This window comes from Anas acuta, chromosome Z (genome assembly GCF_963932015.1).
Source record: "Anas acuta chromosome Z, bAnaAcu1.1, whole genome shotgun sequence".
Classification (NCBI taxonomy): Eukaryota; Metazoa; Chordata; class Aves; order Anseriformes; family Anatidae; genus Anas; species Anas acuta.
In genome coordinates, this window is record NC_089017.1 from 48,250,603 (window position 1) to 48,272,270 (window position 21,668).

The 21,668-nt window shown below is 37.5% G+C and overlaps 1 protein-coding gene across 4 annotated transcripts in view; it reads right to left on the reverse strand.

Moving 5' to 3' along the window:
- HOOK3 (hook microtubule tethering protein 3) overlaps positions 1-21,668 on the reverse strand; it is an 87,047-nt gene that overhangs the window by 49,867 nt on the left and 15,512 nt on the right. For 3 of the 4 annotated variants that reach the window (XM_068667316.1, XM_068667314.1, XM_068667315.1), the window contains exons 3-5: positions 13,878-13,950; positions 5,127-5,177; positions 1,349-1,481 (exon numbers count right to left, since the gene is read on the reverse strand). In XM_068667316.1, the coding sequence (XP_068523417.1) occupies positions 1,349-1,481; positions 5,127-5,177; positions 13,878-13,950 (257 nt within the window). Of the gene's footprint in view, positions 1-1,348; positions 1,482-5,126; positions 5,178-6,928; positions 7,012-13,877; positions 13,951-21,668 lie in introns of all 4 variants that reach the window. The other variant, XM_068667317.1, reaches the window with a different exon arrangement.

Here is a 21,668-nt window from a genome sequence, read left to right on the forward strand (position 1 = left end):
TCTTACTCTATCAGTCTGAACATTAAAAGAAATACTGGAATAAGATATACTTCTCACTTGAAGATGCCAAATTATCACTAAAAGGAAGAAAGAATCTTACATAAGACAGAAAAGACAGACGGTCTAATAAAGGAGTTATTTCTGCACTTGTGGAAGAAAATCACCTCTACTTTAATTAATAGGTTAGCCAGACTGTCTCCTGATCAAGGAAGGTATAAAAGCAATTTCATAGTAAGACATAAAAGTAATTTAGACACCTGAGAAAACTAGAACAGGTCAATTAGTTTAAAAAGCTAAGATTCAATATGCAAGAGGAAGACAAAAGGTCTGAAAGATTAGCTGCCATTTTGCCAGAAAGGAAACTGCAACAAGTGAGATCACGAAGAGACAGATCTTCAACACAACTTCAACGTAAATAAATAAACAACATTTTATTTATCCACCTATGTATATATTAACTATGTTTCTATGTTCCCTGCTTTATGTATTAAGAATAAATTGTGGTTGCTTTGTTATCATAACATGGCTTGAAATAAGTGTAATTTAAGGTAATTGGCTAACAATAAGACACACGGCAACACCCAAGGATATGGATGGTTTAGAGCAAGAGATCTGGGACACTAACTAGTGTCTCCACTGTCCACTACATCCTCTGCAGCATCTGCAGGAAAAATGAAAAGGTCCCTATTTTAATTGTGCATGTCAGATAGACAGTTGATACCACAGGAGTCAAGAGAATCAGAATTGTCTTTCAGTGACTGCTGATATGGGATTCAATTGCCTAATGAGGGCCCTAAGTGCCATTTTGGATGTCCTTGATGCTTAGTCTTCAGCACCTGCTGAGAAGGCCATGGTCACCAGCAGTCATTACTCCTATTTGCCAATCTCATCAAAAACTCTTAGAAACTACAGCGTCCCAGATCACATCAAACATATCTCAAAACAGCTTCCAGTCATAGTGATTGCTCTCTGCCATGCAATAAGAAGGTGGCCAGAATGCATTCCTAAAACCACTCGTATTTTTTGATCCCTAACTACCCAGAGCTACCTCATAAATGGTGAAAGCACGGGCCGCAGAATTTTCCTTTTTGGAATTCCCTTTTAGCTCAGCAAACAAAAATTGAAACTACATATGTTGATAGCGAAACCAGTTCCACAATTTGAGAGTGCAAAACTAGGGAAACAGTAGTTCTTATCTGTAGGACAAAATAACGTTATCACTTATAAAAACGATACTTACTTGTCTCTAATGGCAACCTGAGAAATATCATTTTCCCCTAAGTGATTATACAGTAAGCTGGATTTTCATTCACTGTCTTGAAGCATACATGCTTTCAAAATGAAATACCTTGCTTCTGTTCACAATTCACAGCGCATCCCAAAATAAGCTGAAGCATTCTTCCAAGTTCTGCAGCATCAGCGTGCTCTCCAATCAGGTTAACATCAGGAAGCGTGAAGTCATTAATCTGTTGTCCCAGAATCTGCATAAAGACCCAGTACATACATGTCTGTATCACTACGTATACACAGGTCCACAAATTTCGACAGACAAACATGATCTGAAGTCAACAAGTGCTCACTTTTCACTTTAGTACGGTTTTCAATCCAACTTTAAAGCAAACAAAAATGTCTAACACCATTTTATATACAGACCTCCAAGAGGTAAGTCATCCATATTCTTTGGTACAACTAGTATTTGGTGAAACACAAACCCGTCCCAATAAGTAAGAAGCTAGTCATTTCAAACTTAGTTTAGTAAGAATTTTTTCCAGATAAGAAAGGTAACAAAGGCAGGCTCAAACATGATCAACAGCATGCGGGTAACTTCTTTTTTTCCAACAAAGCTTGCAATTAAAAAAGTCTAATACCTAAAAACATTTTAGCTAGCATAAAATATTACGTACAGGTCTTGTATTTCATACCACTGGAAAGGCAGAAATTAAGATATTTCACTTTTACAAAACATGTGTCTAGCACTGATGGATGACAAATTTAAGACTGTAAAACACTTGATCACTTGACCTCACACTTCCAGAAAATTCAAGCATATTTAGCAATTCCCAGAGCTAAAAAAAATAGTTTAATGGAAAAGAATTTAAGGTAGTAGTACAATATATAATTAAACAACCCACACACAGAAATAAAAAAAAAATACTGAAAAACAGAAAAAAGAAAACATGTGACTTATAATTAATGTAATCTGATTTATAATTAAGAAGGATTTACATTAATGATTGTCAGTAGAAGGAATTAAACAATTCTCTTAGATTGTTCTCCAAGAACTTTCAGGGGGTTGAAAATATGAATATGAAATGTGGAATTAAACACATCTCTGACACATTAATTGCAGATAAAAAGAAACTGTCATTTCTTAAGCAGGGTGCAATAAAGAAACAATGACTACCAAGGGAATCAGTCATTTGTTTGCCGAATGCTCCTTTTGATTTAATACACGAGAAAAACAGAAAAGCAAGTAAAAGTATTTATGAAAAACATTCAACAGATATATATGAAGAACACAGAAATCAAGCCATTAAAAAGTTTCCCAGGGCTAGGGAGTTGTGGTTGGGTTTGTTCTTGTTTTGTATTTTTGGGGGTCCTTTTTTTCTGGGTTTCTTTGTGTGTGTGGTTGTTTTATTATTATTAACAACCTCCTCAAAGAGTGAGAACCAATGCAACTGAAATCTTTGTATACTGTAAAGAACTCTGATATAATCTTGTATGAAAAGACTTCCTTTAGGTCCTTCTGGTGAGAAAACAATTCTATGAATGCATTAAGCACAACAGAAAATATTACCATTGTATATGGACTGTGACAACATAGTAAAACACAATATTCTTTGAATGATACAAGTCTGATAATGTGTTTACATATTGGCCTGTATTTCTGGATTTTCTTTCAAATTCAGTGCCAGATTAATATTAATAATAATATAACTGCTTTATACTTAAGGACAGTATAATTTCTGTTGAGAAAAAGCTGAAGAGGTGTATCAGCAGACATGATAAAGGAACCAAGGAAGTAAAGGTGAAAATAGAGGATTTTGCAATAAACATGAGATACAATTATAATGCAATAAGAAAAACAATGAAATAAACAGAAAAATGAATTCTGGAATAAGTATCATGAGATGAAAATGGGCATTTTTCCTTTTTATTCCCAAATAAATATAAAAATACTTTAAAAATACTGTAAAAAGTTCTTTTACAAAAGGAATAGAAGCTTAAATTCTAGAGCAGCAGAGTTCTGCAGCAAAATTACTGGGGCATCAGAAAGCATGCAAGCTATAAATAGGTACTTTTAACTTCTTGTTCTTCCTTACTATAACTAACAAAGACAGCAATTTATGATAGCTATTGAAAGACTGTCCTACTGGATGTGGTATGAATATTTAATTTTTTTAAAATCAGAAAAAAATAGCTGAAAATCTTTGAAGTATCATTATGCTAATTCGGTAAAATTCTTTGCAATATAGATGTGACTATAGAAGAAGCCTGCTAGGAGGGGGAAATCAGGCTCAAGAGAAACATAACCAGGATTCATAGTAGAATCCAGATAATCCCCAATATCATTACAAGCATCGCAGCAGGAGAAAAAGAAAAGAAACCAAACCAAATAAAGTTAAACGTATAAATTTGCGTACTTAATCAGGTCAAAACCTGCAGGCTTATCGAAGCAGTAAAGTTTTCACACTAGAAACTTAATCATCATAAATTCCAACTATCCAAAAGGAAGCTGGCATCACTTTTGTCATAGTGATATTAATTTTCTGTAACAAATTTATTTATTTCCAAAAACGGTCTGCTATGAACCAGCTTTCTTTCTGAAGGACTGTATGGACCTGTGCTGTAGCACTTCTTGAAGAATTGCAGCTCATGGGAAGCATGTGCTGGAGCAGTTTGTGAGACTGTGCATGCCAGTCCCAAGATGATGCAGAGGAAGGAAGAGGAAGGAGTAGCAAAAACAAATCCTTATGGACTGACCACAACCTCCATCCCCTCCCTGTGCCCCTGTGCCACTTGGGGAAGAAGACAGACGAGCCAAATCTGAAGTTGAGCCCAGGAAGAGGGGAGGTATAAAGGAAGTTGGTTTTAGTTTCTTTTTAATTCTCACTGCTCTGCCTTTTATTCCTAGTAATAAATTAGATTAATCTTAGCTAAGTAGAGCCTGTTTTGATTGTGATAACAATTGGTGAATGATCTCTCTTTCCTTATCTCAATCTGTGATATTTTTTCATTGTATTTTCTCCCCCTGTCCTGCTGAAGAGATAGAGTGAGCAAGCAGCCTGATGGCCAACCAAGGTCAACCCACCACACCATCAATTTTCAAAATTAATTTCAGCTTGGACATCTGGCCACTTACTGAATCTGAACTTCTGAGCATAACATTTTCATGCAGAAAATCTGTTTCTTTGTAAAAGCTTACATTTATTAACAAATACCTTCCTCAAAGAAGTATTTCCAAGCAGCTAATACTGTTTTTTTTTTTGTTTGTATTTTGAGGGACAAGCAATGTCCAGAATGTACAAGTTATGGATTTTGTGCTGCACTCTGTACTAGTCAATTTGCTTCAAAACATCACTGAAGCTAAAAGCAAATTTCAACAGAAAATTCACCACTGAAAAATACCATTCTGTTTCTTCTCCAGAGTGGTTAATTTCTGAGTTTCATAGCAGAGAACACCATGTGCAGACTCTATTATCCCAGGATTAAAGAAATTGAGTAAAAACAGTAATGTAGATGATAGAAATTCTCTTTCCTTACTCTCTTCAAAGAAAAGGGGGGAAAAAAAGATGCAGTTTTTAGTTGGAACAGAAGAGAAATACTGAACAGAGGTACGGTTTAAGGCCATCATCAGAACATTGTTCAGCAAAGACATCTACTGTTTGTATGACAGGATTTGCATGTCATATTCCTCTAAAAGCTCTTAGAGTGTTTGATAATGCAGGTAAAAAGTTTTAGAGCAGGCTAACACCTGAGAACAGGTCATGAAACACCCTGAGTCAAACATTCTTGAAGAAAAAGTCAGAAGTCAATGAATCAGTAGAATATAACTTACATTAAATATGTTAAGTAAGATATTTACAAAAAGAACATAAATGTAGATTATTTTAAAATATTCATACCTCATGGTTGTAATCCAATATCCCTTTTAAGATTTTCTTCAGGTTGCTTACCTATTTGACAAGAAGAGGAAGGAAATACAATAAATGCAAAGAATAAATTTCAAAAAACATGATCATAAAGCAGGCAATCACAGAAGAATCACATTAAAGAATCATACAATTGCATCAATTTGCATTATGAGAATTTCTGTTTAAATAGTTTAAATTAGAATTATGGAAAGTATACAACAGTCCCTTGTGATTAGACTGCTAGACCTGATCTCATGTCTTTATGAATTCACATAACCCATTTAAGTTATGAAGATCAGCACATGTTCTCAGATGGCCTCTAGATCAGACTTTAAAGCATCAAGTTTATCTTAGTGTGTGTGTGTATATATATATTATGTATATATATGTATTTAGTGTATATATATTATATATATGTATATATACGCGTTTTTATCTGTAAGTCAAAACATTCTTTTTCTTCCTTCTTGTCATAAAGTATGCTAGTGATTTACTGTTTGTAGAAGTAAACCTTTTTTTCCAAACCAAAACCAGCTACTGCTTGATATCATCCTTTATACCAAACCTATTTAAGGCTAACTTATTAGCATTCTCACTAATTAATCCTCCTGTTTTTCCATTTTTGTTTGATCCCCCCTAACCCAGTTCTTCACAATCAAATGTCTGTCTTACAGTGTCAAGGCAAAATTTGCATTTCTTAGCAATGCCTTCCGTGCCAAACAAAGATAGTTTTTGTTCCACTTTTATAATCAATGACATCAGCTACATGTCTCCTGCTGTACAGGATCTGTACCACAGCTCTTCAGCTCCCTTTCTGGCAAAACAAAACAACAACAAAAAACACAAACCATACTACCCACGACTTAGAACAAGTCTCTAAGATAGGAACTGTGCAAAAAATAAATAAATAAAATGGCCAATGGATCTCACAGGTGATGCTTAGAAAAGACATCTTTTTTGAAAATAACTGTGACGGATTCACACCAACTGGTATAGAATCCCAACAATGTACATAAGCAAGAAATTTAGATAACAGAAGCAGTGCGTTTGTCTCCTATGACAGGAAGTCCATAAATGGGTTCTATAAAGACTAAGCAGAAATGAGAGGATGGTTAGAGAACTGAGTAATCACTTCCCAGTTCTATTCATCTCATCTTAGACACAAGTAGGGTAAGAATTAGGATTCAAACTAGGATTCGTAAATTGATCTTGCTGACAATAGTAGCCAAAGTAGCAAACCATGACACTATAATGGAGGGAGGGGAAAAAAAATCAAAACAAAACTCTCAAATCCCAGCTGCCTTAAAACTGCCAGTTACGTATGTACATGTATTTTTTATTATTCTGAAAATATCCAATAAGGAACTTCTGGCAGTGGACAGAATCTACCTACCTTCCAAAAGGCCTAAGAAAACATTGCAGAAAGCAGTTTGGAGGCATGATTGAAGCCCAATGACATACTCTACACTCCAACAGTCAGCAGACAAAATGAAGTGATGAAAGAAAAATGCAGTTCTTTTTCTGGAGGAAACTCAACAAAGGAACAGGCTACAGATGTTAACACTTAATGCATCTCTAAAATCTACAATAACATCCTAGCTGTCCGCCCAAAAGCAATCACCACCATCTTTCAAGGGCTATGAATGATCATAACCGAAGTCTGCAACAGATTTAAGATTTTAAAGGAATATAAATCATTTGATTTTTCTATCAAATCACCATAACAAATACTGCACTGATTGGAATATAATTTTCATAATTGATTCATTAAAATCTTCCAGCTTGTAATTTACCTGCATCTGCTGCAGAAACCCAAGGGCCATGCTGTAGAATTTAAGTCCAGTTTACCGATGAGAACATTGTGAGGAACCTTGAACTTGAACATAATCCCAGAAATGAGAAACAAAATGGAATGTACTAGCCTAGAAAATACCTGTTTTTTCCCCTTTCCTTGTGAGCATTGTTTAAATTAAAATCTCTTAAAAACATAGAGTTATCTTCCTCCACGTAACTTTCATAGAACTTAGAGCTGAGATGCTGGAATAAAATCAGTATTGATCAAAATCTGTGAAGAAAAATACCAGATAGGACAGCATCTTCAGAAAAAGAAAACAGCAAATAAACTGAAATAATCTTGTCTTTGAGGTCCTACTTTTTTGTTTTTGTGTCAACCATTGTCAATCAGCAGTACTGGGATAACTTGCCTTCAGGAGTTAACTGCACCATCTTTGTATTCAGAGCACAATCAGACAATTATAAAGCTAAAGCAGTATATTTATAGACTGCCTTAAACTTAAACTTAACAACGACCTTCAGTATTACTAGGAGAGTTCTCTTTCACTAGTGTGCAGTGAATACACTTAGATGGTTCTACTGCCAGTGGCAGAGAATCATCATGGGAAACTACCACAAACGTTGTCTGTTTTGAGATTCAGCTCAGAGGACCCATTACCATTTCCCAGGTCATAGCATAAACTCTTACAAGGAAGACTTCAAACAGAGATGAATGAAAATGAACAACAGATGTAACAGAGAAAAGCACAGGAAATTGTTAAAGACAACTGATTACATATAGAATTCTAAACCACAGCAGGTGTTTTTTGTATCAGATGTTCTTGTCTTTTTCTTAAGCACATGGAAAAAAAAAAACAACACTACAACCAGTTAACAAAAACCATTATGTCATGCAATGGCAGAACACAACAGATACAATTTCCAATGTGGATCATGACTAGAAAGTGCTCTATAATCCTTTGGAGATAAGCCCATGAGCACATGGGATCCCTATTTGGTTGTACCAGCAACCTGACCTCTTCCTTTTCTATACATAGCACATATACTACCCTCCCAACCCCTTTCGTAATCCTTTCTGCACATCCATAACCACTTGGAAAAGACATGAAATCTACTAAAAAAATAGTAACAACTACACTTTATTACACTGCTAAAGCACTTACAACTCACAATTGATTGTTTCTAGATGAATCTCTATTCATTTTCAACATCATCTCAATTCATTTTCAGTATCTTTTCCATCCATCATTCCCCTTCTTCAGAGTTGTGGTGAACAGAGTTAAATCCAGCTGGAGGCCGGTCAGTAGTGACATCCCCCAGGGCTCGGTACTGGGGCCATTTCTTTTAAATATCTTTATCAGTGATGTAGATGAGGGGATCAAGTGCACCCTCAGGAAGTTTGCACCAAGTTAGACATGAGTTTTGATCTGCTCGAGGGCAGGAAGGCTCTGCAGGAGGATCTGGATAGGCTGCACCGATGGGCTGAGGCCAACTGCATGAAGTTCAACAAGGCCAAGTGCCGGGTCCTGCACCTGGGGCGCAGTAACCCCAAGCAGAGCTACAGGCTGGGAGATGAGTGGTTGGAGAGCTGCCAGGCAGAGAAGGACCTGGGAGTGATGGTTGATAGTTGTCTGGATATGAGCCAGCAGTGTGCTCAGGTGGCCAAGAAGGCCAACAGCATCCTGGCTTGTATCAGAAACAGTGTGACCAGCAGGGCTAGGGAGGTGATCGTCCCCCTGTACTCGGCTCTGGTGAGGCCGCACCTCGAGTACTGTGTTCAGTTTTGGGCCCCTCGCTACAAGAAGGACATGGAGGTGCTCGAGCGAGTCCAGGGAAGGGCGACGAAGCTGGTGAGGGGCCTGGAGAACAAGTCCTACGAGGAGCGGCTGAGGGAGCTGGGGGTGTTTCCTCTGGAGAAAAGGAGGCTCAGGGGAGACCTTATTGCTCTCTACAATTACCTTAAAGGATGTTGTATCAACATTGGGATCTGGCTCTTCTCCCAAGCACCAAGTGACAAGGGTAAATGGCCTCAAGTTGCACCAGAGGAGGTTTAGGTTGGATATTAGGAGAAATTTCTTCACTGAAAGAAATTTCTTTACTGAAAGGGCTGTGTGGCATTGGGATAGGCTGCCCAGGGAAGTGGCTGAGTCAGCATCCCTGGGGGTCTTCAGGAAACATGTAGATGTAGATCTTAGTAGCATGGTTTAGTAGTGGACTTGGCAGTACAAGGTTAAATGTTTGTCTAGATGATATTAAAGGTCTTTTCTGTAATGATATTATTAAAGGTCTTTTCTATATTGATATAATGATTCTATATTTCTATACTGATTCTAAGATTCTACATAGTTAGCACACACTATGTAATTAGACTGACCCTTACTCTACAGCATTAACCTGATAAACAGACTAGAATGAAAGCAGATATGATTTGGCTTGGGTTATTGAAGACAACACATGATCTGGCACAGTAAACCTTAATGCGGGGGGGGGGGGGTTGGGGCTGCTCTAAATTTTTTTCTCACCCGTCATATGAAATCTCTATTTTTATTTAATTGCAGCTCAAACACCAATTCCATATTAAGGGTCTGTAAGAATAGTTTGTCTAGATTGCTCTCTTTATGAGTATAGCAGAGCAACAAAAGGAAAGCCTAATGTAACGGACAGCAGAAATGCTCTTCAGCTTGTGGTGACTGACAAAAAGGGACCAGGGGTTATGTAACCACTTGTTCACTCTAACATTTTGACAGCCAGTCAAATGGCTGTCAAACAGACACTTCTCATTTTTCCATTTACCCTTTTATCATATGCATGATTGAAATCCTGCTTGTACTGAATGCCCTGTGTAAATTAATTTATCCTTGAACATTTCAGGTATTCAGCTGTCTAAGTGGGAACCCCAATGTTGAAATGTTATTCTACAGTATCTTTCCTGGGTAATTATGCATAGACTTATTTCCCTTCCTACAGGTTATAATTAACAACCTTATAACCTCTGGAAGTGTTGCTAGGACAGGCTTGCAGTGATGGGAAAACTCTGAATCATTCAGGTTCAGGTATATGACTAATTCAAGTGCAGCCAAGAAGAGTACACAAATTAAAAAAAAACAAACTGTGTATGCGTAGTTCCCATTACATTAGGTTTCTGCTCTGAACTGCATTTTGTCTCTTCACTATTATAAATGGGGCCTAGAGAGAGGCTGTACTATTACCTTTGGAGTTATCCCCCTCCAACCTGTCTTCTGCAAAAAGAAATACCAGGAAGAACAGATACAGACACACCCTTGAGTTAAATGGAAAAAAAAATCATTAAAGGTTGCTCTGAACAAACAGTATTCCCACATTAAACTTACATTCAGAGACATTGCTGACTTAGGAACTAAGGATACAAAAAAAAAGAATTAAGTGTATCAGCTGCTAAGTATCTTTTTTGACAGAAATACATGCTGGCTAATAAAAATGCCTGATCTCCACTTCTTGCTTGTAGAAGAACATTCACAAGATAGGCTTCTATCTTTATCAGGAAAAAAAAAAAAAAACAACCCTCAAACTCTAAAAGGCTTTTCATGAATAAGTGTTCCCTTCTCTGCAAAGAAAATGAAAGTAGCAGAAGGATGATACCATACACAGAAAACTAGGTTCCTAAGTACTACTCAAGTCAACCCAGCCTGTACTGGAATAAATCAGTGTGAGCATAAATGTACTACTGCTAGAGTCAAAATTAATCCTCACGAAGAACGTTTGTTCACTTGCTTTACAACACTAAATAGTCTGTACTCTAATTTCATTAATTAGTCCACCCTGCAATATTCCATCAAACAGAAAGCATTCAAACAGTACTTGTTGGAGAAAATCTAGTGGCACATGCTGTTTAAATGTGCTATTCAGGAATGGAACAAACACAGCTTGCTGCTACACACACGGATAAAATAAATGATGTGTGTAGCAAGTGATTAACTGCTTAAGCTTTTGGTACTGATATTCCTGGACTACTCAATATGGAACTATTCTTGTTTCTTGATTAGGGAATTTCATTCCTGCAACATTTTGGCAATAAACTTATTTTCCACACCACTTTCCAGTTTCAGTGAAGGCTCTTTTGCCTTCAGAATGTCATCTTCTTCAGCATAAAACACTAGTGTGTACACAGTTTAAACCCCAACAATTTTTAAGTGTTCATTTTTATATCAGGAAATAGATGTCTGTGCTTTTATAATTTTTCTTAAACCACAACATATAATTGCTGTTAGGCCAGGAATGAGAAATGGTGGGTTTTGTTGCACAACAGAAAAAACTGACTGTGAAGCATGCTGATATATGCTGTGCACCAGAAATTTTAACTCTAAGTAAGTAACAAAATGTTTCTGTATTAAATACAGTAGGCAAACAGATCTGGTCTGTTTTAATAAACAGAACGCTAGCTGACCACTTCCTATTCTGCAAGTCCCCAGAGCTCTAACATTTCCCTTTTTCTATCCTGTTCATTGCTCAATCTCTAATGTCAGACAACCTGCCCCAAAACCAAGAGTATAACAACACCCGTGTGAATTTTTACTTTCGTTTTAAACTGGTACAGCAATGGGAAAAATACTTTTAATAAGATAGCATTCCTGCAGTTACCAAAAGTAAACTAAGTTTCATGAACTGCTACACGAGAAAATTAATGAAAGCTCAGCCATATATTCTTGTTTATATACCACAGAGGACAGTATCCAATGATGCAGCACATCATTTTCTGAATAACTCTCTCAATAGTAGTTAGGAGGGTCTGATACATCTCTCTGAACCACTGCTTCACAAAGAATTACAGGCACATTATGTTTTCTTTGTTTTAAACCTACTTCCCCTATTAGACTTGTTTCTTTATGTGCTTCATAATACAGAGAGCTTGCACAAGTAGTGACTAGTGTACTACACGATATTGGAGGTTGTTTCTTTATGTGCTTCATAATACAGAGAGCTTGCACAAGTAGTGACTAGTGTACTACACGATATTGGAGGTAAAGAGCAACCATGTTTAGCAACAAGAATTTTCTTCAGCTCATTATCATGACTTGTGAGGTACCAAACTAACCTAATTATAGTTTCTCATGGTGCTTCTTAAAATATTAAGGGAAATCATATTAAGGAGACACACATGACTATGTTGCCTACATTTATAATCCAGTGACAAACCAAAATAAGTGCACAGATTGAAAACACTCCTATGAGCAAGACTATGAATAATTGATTGAAGGATGAACAGTTGAACAACTAAACTACTAATGGTGTTCATGTACACAAAAAGAACAGCTGGAGCTGGCATAGTAGAAGGCTACTTTCATTAAAGAATAGGAGTAAAAATACCACATTTGTGACTTTTAAAGGAAGGGGCATACAAAAACGTACACAAAAAGCTGTAATATGCACTTGTTTTAAACAAGAACAAAACACCAGTCTTTAGTTCTTATTTACATGGAAATGTGAAAAATAAAAAGGAATGACATCAGCGAGAAATTGAAATTTGAGTTGATGTTTTTCCAGACTTCAATCACATAATGAAGTTACTAGATTGCTCAGTCTTTCTGTTTTATTCACACCTGTTAAGCCTTAGAATTTGCCACACTGGCAGGAGAGACAGGAAAAAAAATATTCCTCAAGCTCCATACGACTTACAGAAGTTGCTGCTCCATTTTTAATTGATTAAAATGCTATTATAATAAGCAGTTGTCAGACTGTTGTTCTTATAATTTAACAACCAAGACTTCAATATTCCTTAGGAAAAAAGCCACAATATTATTTTAGGGAAAAAAGAAACCTTGCATCTGGCTGTTGATTTGCAATTTCATAAGCTTCTTTGAAAAAAAAAATAATAATTAACTGCTCTACTACCAGCAGTTTTTTTTTATTTTTATTTTTTAGGAACCGTATCTTTTCTTTACCAGCCGATAGATATATCCTCAACAATGTTCCCACACTTTGCTGGTAAGACTATTAGACAAGCTGTTCTAGACAGTCCAGACTTGTACATACCGTGCTGACAGATCTGCTGACAACATATGTAACAACACGCTCTGTCCTTTCCTCAGGTAGCCCTTGACTGTGTCTACCCCCTCTTCAGTCAGCAATATTGATAAAATGGTATACACTAGAATTTTTCCATAGTTGCAGCCCTTCCACAGACGTTTAGAAAAGTTTTTGGGAGCCAGAACAGAATGTGTTTATGGAATATTATCTAATGAAAATCATCAGAAAGAAACCAGGCTGGAAACAGCAATTCAGAAAGGTACATGTACCATTCTCTGGTCAGAAACTACCCTAGTATCTGCATATGAAATTGTGTTTTTCAGGTTTTATAAACCAAAATGCTCCATGGCTGCACGAGCATAAATTCTATTACCTTTAAGATCTGCAGAGAAAGCACTAGAATACCAAGTGACATAAATGACCCAGCAAATAGGCTGTGGTTAAAAACATGCTGAGTACAAACAACACAGAAAAAACATCACTTCCTCTCCTAAAACTCACTAGCTGTGCAGAGCTGGCAAAGTAAAATGAAACAACATTTTACCATTTTTATTTAAATAAACTGGCTATTAATCTGCTATTATTATACAGTTGTTTGTTGGAGCTTTTTTTTTTCTCTGTATGAAAGCATAATTTCACACTTTGCATTAAAAACAAAAGATGTTTTATTCACATTTCTTTTTTTTTCAAATGGTAGTTTAAGCATTATGTTTATTTTAATATTTTTCTTTTAAATTGTTGAAACCCATTTAAAACTCAAAGTGGGTTTTCTTCGCTGAACAATGCAGGACTATAATAACAAAAAACAAGCAAGTGTAATTAAAAACTGTCTTGAATTCAACTTAGTGCACTATAAAGCAAGGTCTTAATCTAGAAATATGCTAATATTTAAACGCAACATTGTATTAAGAACAGAAACACAGATCTGCAGAGAAGCAAATATACCTTTAGCCTCCAATTATCTCCTACTTCTGTTTTGATCCTGTTTAGCCAGTTTTCATCAAAGTAAGCTGGATCTCTGAAATAGAAAAAAAAAAAGAGCATTTGTTAAAAACTGATTCCAGAAACTAAGATATGTTAGTGTGATTAAGCTCCTATCTCTAGCTGAGGCTGCTTAAATGTCTGTATCTTTGTTCTATATATATAGCCAGTACACAGTAGTTCAGAATCCCATTACTACCCACTTCTTTAAGCCCTTGCACCCTTGCAGCACAGCTTCATTTGTGTGCCATGAGTAGCTAATACTTTTGAAGAACCTGCTGTACTTAGAATGTATTTTGTCAGTTTTCCTTCCTCTATAAATTCTTTTAAGTTATCAGCTGTTGCTGGAGCAGTATGTTTGCATTACTTGAAAGTGTTACAAAAGCTTATTACTTTTTCACATGTTGTGGACTCATACTGCTATACACTGATTGCAAATATTCCCCTACTAAACAGGAAACTTGAGACTGGAAAACATATATTATCTCTATATAATGACAACGATCAAAAAGCCTAAGTGCAGCTAAGTGTTTTCTACTGAGAACACAATTAATATACCAAACACTATCAGGTTCTGCAAATCTCTTTTCACAGTAATCTTTGACACATCTTTTTGTGAACACCCTTCCTTAACATTTTTTCATATCTTCTGCACTATTGACAAGGCAATCAAGGTAAGGACAAAATAAAAACACCAACTTTTTGTACCGTATGCCTTTATTTCCCTAAAATTCTTCTCTTTTTTTTCTCACAGGAACCTTCCTTTGGTTGTTTGTTAAACACAACTCATAAGACTCTCTTGCCGTCAGCTCTTTGATCACCTAAAAGCTAATGCTTTCTACTATATACTTAAGTAAAATCTCTCCTCTACCATACAGAACTTCAATGTTATCCTCAGAAATAGAGAGGGAATGCACTATAACTAGTCAGTTTTAAAGGAGAATGACAACACAATATAAGGAAAGGCCCATATTTCAGATGAAACAAAAGTTAATATAGTCAGGGAAGAAAAACTTTTTATAAGCATAAGGCTCTTGAGTCAGCATGGTAGGCCCCATTAGAGTTGCACAGGAAGTACTCTAATTTCTAGAAGTATACTGCTGCATTTGCTATCATGTACTATTAGATTTACTGCTGCATCCTTTGAAGATTGTAGAGTTTGAACTGAACCCTACCTTTTTTTTTAAAAAAAAAAAAAAAAAAAAAAAAAAGAGGTAAGATTGCATGAAATCTTTTGGGAAAAGCTAAAAAAAATCATGAGTATTTCTGGAGATTAACACGGTATCTCTGCAGTCATATATGTTACAAGCCTGCACCTGTATCAGTAGTTATACAGTAGTTATAGTAGAGCATATTCTTTGTACCCACATGTTTTCCTGATGCATTATCCCTCCTCTATTCCATTTTCCCCACAGTATCTTCCCCACAATGTTCCAATGCCTGCAAGCAGCCCATGATGTAACACACAGGAGGGGAGAGAGATCATAAACAGCAACATTTCTCTACTGAAACATTTTAACTGTTATTTTTACACATTCTGTTACAGACACTGGCGAAGATTATGGCATATTTCTTTTCCTCTGACATGGCATCCGCAAACATATAGCTGGAAGAACAGCTTTAATTACTAGTTAAGCTGATGACTCCAAATTGCTCCCATTCAAAAACAGCACAGTTCTAGCACAGATGACAAAATCTTGAAGCGTGAAACAGAAAAAGCAACATCTTATCCAGAGTTTTAACTGGTTTTGAAATGGACTTTTTCTAAATAGCTGTCAAATGGCTTCTGCTCTCAGAGGCAGGTAAATCTGAGCCAGAAATTGATTCCAGAACATACAAGATCAACTACAGATGAAAAGTTCACATTCAGTTTTTATATTAAATAACTGTCCCTCCTTGCAGAAGGTCTTGGTATGCCTTACTTACAACCAATCTGAACAAAATCATCCGGAGAACAGTGAAAAAAACCCCACCTGTTAGTTGGAAACAAGGAGACCCACTTGAACTGCTTCTGTTTGAAGTCTGGAGTTGAGAAAGCAGCCTGGTATCTATCTTCTGGATGGGGCACTCTGCCAAACACAAGTGAGCCTTGCTCACAGGCTTGTGTCACCAGGACTGGTGTCTCACAGACTTGCCCACCAAGTGTTTACCCAGCTCAGTGAGAAAGCGGGTATAACTAGTTATCTGTGCCTCCACAGCAAAAAAAAAAAAAAAAAGACCATCAGGACTTTCTTAAGGACCGTATCTTAATTTAAAGATTGCAGTTGGTCATGAACACCTTCAGCTACTCCAAGGCTGCAGTGCCATCAATGTAACAACTCTTGATTTACCATTTTGATTGTAAATAACTAAGCATAAGGAACTGTCCACAAGCAGAAGTCTGGACCAACTGGCAGGCTAATGCTGCATACCCCATTTCAACAATAAGGGCATCAACTGAGGAAGAAATAGAAGATATCAGGTTTAGAATGCATTCACTGTAACACATGGAACAGAAAATGCCCCCTCACTTTCTTGATAGAAGTCCTAGGATACCTGCACCTTTATACAGATCATCAGACAAACTTAAAGAAAATTGCTGAAAATTAAACCTAAACTAAGTATGGCACTCATTTTCCAGAGACTTCACTGTTTTTTTCTCTTAAGTATACAAGTCTCACTGAAGTATCCAGAGTCCAGCACCCAGTAAGCCAGCCACTCTACATGTACATCATTAACACACAGCAGTGGTTAGAACTATACCAACAGCTCTCTTTAGGGCATCTCAATGTGTTTACACAATAACTAGTAGAATAACTAGTAGTAGTAGTTGCAAAAAACGTTTTGCCAGCAATATAAGCATAAAAGCAACAAGGTGGGCATCAACACCAAGCAAATCTAGAATGATCACCATTTTCCTCATGTAAAAGTCACCTCAGAATCATTCCTAATGCACTGGGTTAATTTAATTTCTGTTCTCAACATCCTTACTAAGGTTCAGAATTTACATTAACAGTAATGGTTTCTCTCCGTGTTGAGCCAATGGAATGAATCATCTCAAATCAGAAGCTTTCCACCAGAATTTCTAGAAATACATTTGAAAAGAGCTTCCAGACCCTCCTCCAAAAGCTGCATTAGTTCATTCACAGCCCTTGCTGCAGACGAGTTTCCCTCTACTACATTTTTGGGAATCATGACTCAACCACATTCTCAGAGCTCTTGAACTCCCTTTGTCCATGTCACTAGGAAAGATGCTGTCATCTCTTGGAGTAATGTTTGAAAAAGCATCACCCAAGCAAATATGAAAAATGTGTGGTTGAGAGCTGCACAGCTGTGGTTACAAAACCTTCCACTTCATTTTGAAGAAGTACTGCACTAAACAAGGTCAGCAGAAAACTGACTGGAGCATAATCAATACTTTGAGATGACTTGCTTGAACTCAGCATTCTGAAGTGATGAAGTTCCTCAGCCTATATTCAAAGTTGGGGAATCTCTTGCACTTGATAACTTTCAAGGTTATAAAAGCATCTGCGCATCAGTTGATTGCTGCCTAGTCTCTGAATAGCACTGCAGGTAATTGGGACTTTTCTTCGGAGCACAAGATACTTATCCTGTTGTCAATGGTGTATCACTTCATGTGATGTTGCTTTCAGCAGCTCTCATTTAAACCACATCCATCTTATTTTGTATGCAAATTTTCCTTTATTTAAGCAATCATCTCTCCAAATCATAGATGCCAAGAGACAGAAATATTCTTTTGAAGAAAAGAAAACCAGCCCACTGAACATGTAGTATAACACATGATTATTACTCATTTTAACAGTGGTACAGTAAGCTGCTTTAGGAGATGTCTGTTTACAACGAGATCTCTCCACTAGGGACACATAAAAGCATGGCTTTTGCTTTTTGCATGTGTCAAAACATACACAGCATGCTGCAATGTATAATAATATTATAAATGAATAATTCATTAAGGGGGGCACAATGCTCAGATGACAAATGAAAACAAATACCATCTTCCATATCTACCAAGGCCCAAATGACTGAAAAAGAAAGAACTAAAAGAAGAGGAACACCTAGTACTGAACAGTCTCCAGAGAGAGATGAAAGGAAAATTTTAAGCTGTAGTATAAAACAGAGAAATATGCTTTTCTGGGGATACCAGTGGACAGTAAGAAACAGATGAGCAATATTAGTGGTAAAAAATCCACCCAAAAAAGATGATGCAATCTGGAAGCCAGCTATGGCACTTCTATCTGCTTGGATAAGCAACATGATTTTAGCCAGACAGCCTACTCAGACAACTTGAAACACCCACTTCTGCTTCCAATCTTTACTTACCTTATCTTACTGTACAATTTGAATCAGAGAGAACAGTAACTTTCCTATCTGAACTCATATGAACAGTATATATTAAGGAATAATACAATAAATACAGGCTAAAACATAGGCTGAATGTATTTCTTAGAAGAAACTTATTAGCACTGGAGAACTCCATTCAATGACACTTTAACCTGAAATTTAACGATAAAGGCTTTATGATAAAAAGAACGATGTCTTTCACTATTTTGTTGTGCTTTTTAAACGATAACCTGTTTATTAAAACCCAAATCTGTAAGTAAAATGCTTGCTCTTGCTCACATAATTCAAATTTCTGCCATATGTTATCTCACACTACATTTCTGAAAAGCTTCTGAAGGTGTAATTGCCTCTCTGTATCCTTTCCTTCTCACAGCATCTTCCAGCAGGTTTATTGCAAAAAAAAAATAATCTGTTATGTACGTTGGCATTTCTGCTCAATGGTCCTTACTTACAAACATGGGACACCACCTTTAGCATAAAAATATTAAGAAAAACTGACTTCAAAATGGAAGGAACTGCTGGCTTCTTCTAAAGAAATGACACAAGGTATGAGTAGTTTATTATTATTATTAAAATTATTCCCTGAAACTCTTCCTTATCATTAACTAGTGACTTTATTTTGTCATGATTTCACTACTGCCTGCCATGACAAGTTCCAATGGAAACTTCCCATGAAGGTAGAGGTTGAAAAATAGAAAGAATAGTGAGTTTACACCCTCAAACTTTAGAACTTTTTAAAAAAGAACAGCTACCCTTACTCTCCTATGGAAATATAACCACAGGACTGGACAAGAACAACATCCCTCAATTTTTGTCAATGCTCTGCCTCATTCAGTTTGTGTTCTTCACCACCTGCATCTTCTTCATTCCCTGAGAACTTTGGGGAGGAATTCTCACTGGGTGCATTAATCTGCTATTTCGGTCACCTTTTAAACATGAATTTTTGGGTGCATCAGGACATTTCCTATAAAACTTGCCAAAATTCTCTCCCCTTTATGTATACACATTACTGGAGAACCCTAAAGGTGGTGGAAGGTGGGGAGCAGCTATGCTGAAAAACACCTGAATTTCATGGATCATGCTGCACGGAAGCACCAGCTTATTCTTCTCAATGGAATAAGGATAATGGAGTTTAAGATTTTTTTTCTCTCCAGTCTAGGCAGTAGATTTGTCTTTTGACCATTAACTAGTTGAGTGTCCTGTACACGTTGCCCACAAAGCAGCTCTGGAGGGATGTGATAAGTGTTAATTAGCAGGTGCAACCCCCTGCTGCAATGAATGGAGGCCCTCCCCATCTCCTGACTGACCTGTCATCTAATGCAGGTCACTCCAATCACACGAATAATAAAGTGTCTACAGAGAATAATTACAGTGAAAGCTCTCAAACTTGTTCTTGGGAATCAGCTTGACTGTCTGCCAATGTGAAGTGCCTAATACATGCAGCATTGAAAACAAATAGGAGGAAACAGGAAAATTACAAGGCCACAGTCTCATTGGGATCATGGGGACACAGTAGGGTAGCTCACACTACTAGACTGCTGCCATGGATAGAAACAGGCTCGTTAGGAAGAACAGGTTTGGAAGGCAGAGAGGGGGTGATGCCTTTAATGTGACAGAGCAGCAGGAATGCATGTGCTCTGCTTTGGGATGGATGATGAGCCAGCTGAAAGCTTATGGGTTAACATGACCAGGCAGACAACCATAGGTGATGTTGCTATACGTGCCTGCTACAGACCATCTGATCAGGACCCTTTGATCATAGACAAGCTAACAAAGCATGGGATAGGTAAGTGGGAAGTCAGGTGGGCTGCAAAGTGGCTGAACAGCCAGCCTTTAATGGTTATAAGCATGAATCCCTGTTGGAGGCCACTCCACTAGCAGCACACCCAAGGGTCAGCCCTGTCTAACATCTTTAATAGGGACCTAGGTGATAGAACAGCGTGCAAGTTTTCAGATAACACAAGACTGGAAGGAGTGTTTGGACGGAGTGGGGGGATTTAGCCCAATGATCTGCCTTTGCATGGTGACTAGCTATGACATTGGTCAGCAGTGGTGAGCAACTGCATTGTGCATTTGTTTCTTCTCTTTGTTGTTATTGCTTTTTCTTTCCCACCTTTTCCTTCTCTCCTTTTTTTTTCTCTTTCTTAATAAACTGTCCTTATCTCCACCCACAAGTTCTTGCACGTTTCAGTCCTCTCCCCTATTCACACTGGGTGAGGGTGGAGGGGTGAGCAAACAGCTCTGTGGCGTTCAGCTGCCTGCCAGGCTAAACCACAGTGTGAGGCCACATCCGAAACCTTGTTTCTGGGCTCACCAGTAAGAGAGACAGGGACACAGAGGAAAGCTCAGCAAAGAGCCATTAAGATGATTAAAGGACTGAAGCATCTGTCATGGGAGGTGAAGCTGAGTGAGCTGGATCTGTTTAGCCTCAAGAAAAGAACGGTCAATGGAATCTCATCAATCCTGTATATAAATACTTGATGTGAGAGTATGAAGAAGGAACCTGAACCTTCTCAGTGGCATCCAGCAAACAGACAAGAGGCAGTGAAAGACAGTAACTCCTATTTAAAAGTAAGGAGTTTTTATTTTATTTTGTTGCTATTGTTACTGTTCTCGCTGTGAGGACAACTGGACACTTACGCAGGTTGCACGGGGAACCTGTGGAGTCTCCTTCCTTCAGCACACTCAAATCCCTAACTGGACACAGTCCTGGGCAGCCTCCTCTGGCAGATGCTGCTTCAAGAAGCAGGGCTGGTCCAGGCACTGCAGAGATGCCTTCCAACTTTGCCTGTTCCAGACTCTTTGGTGTAACCCAAGGGGTGCTCTCATCTCTCCTCCTGAACAACCACGATGCAGATTGAGGCTCTGCTTCCCAAGACGTAGACAAACCTCACTTGCTGATTGGAAGCCGAGAATAATTGTTTCCTCTGTTTGCTCCCACAAAGCCTTCGCTTTTTTTTTCTTTTCCCTGTAATTAAATTATCCTTAACTCATGAGCCTTTTCTTTCTCCATCATATTTTCTCCTGCCCTCTCTCTTTGAGGAGGGGGGAGTGAGAGAATGGTTGTGGTGGAGTTTAGTTGTCCATTGGACTGAAACCACCACAGCATCTTAACATTTGAAGGAAATAAAACTTATCTTTTTGAAAGACAAAAAAAGGTCTGTAGGACTGACATACTCAATTTGGACTACTGTCTTTGGTAAGTGCTGCTAAAGCTTCTGATCAGCAATAAGAAGTTGTGTTTCTGTGAAAATAAGTAAATCTGGATATAAATTGCTACACTTTAGATTCTTACCTGTAGTCCCCCAACACATCCTACATTACACCGAGATGCTGAACTAACATGTTTTATCCTCTGTGACCTTACAGTTCAAGAAAACAAAACCATTATCTAGCGCAACGACTATTATTTTT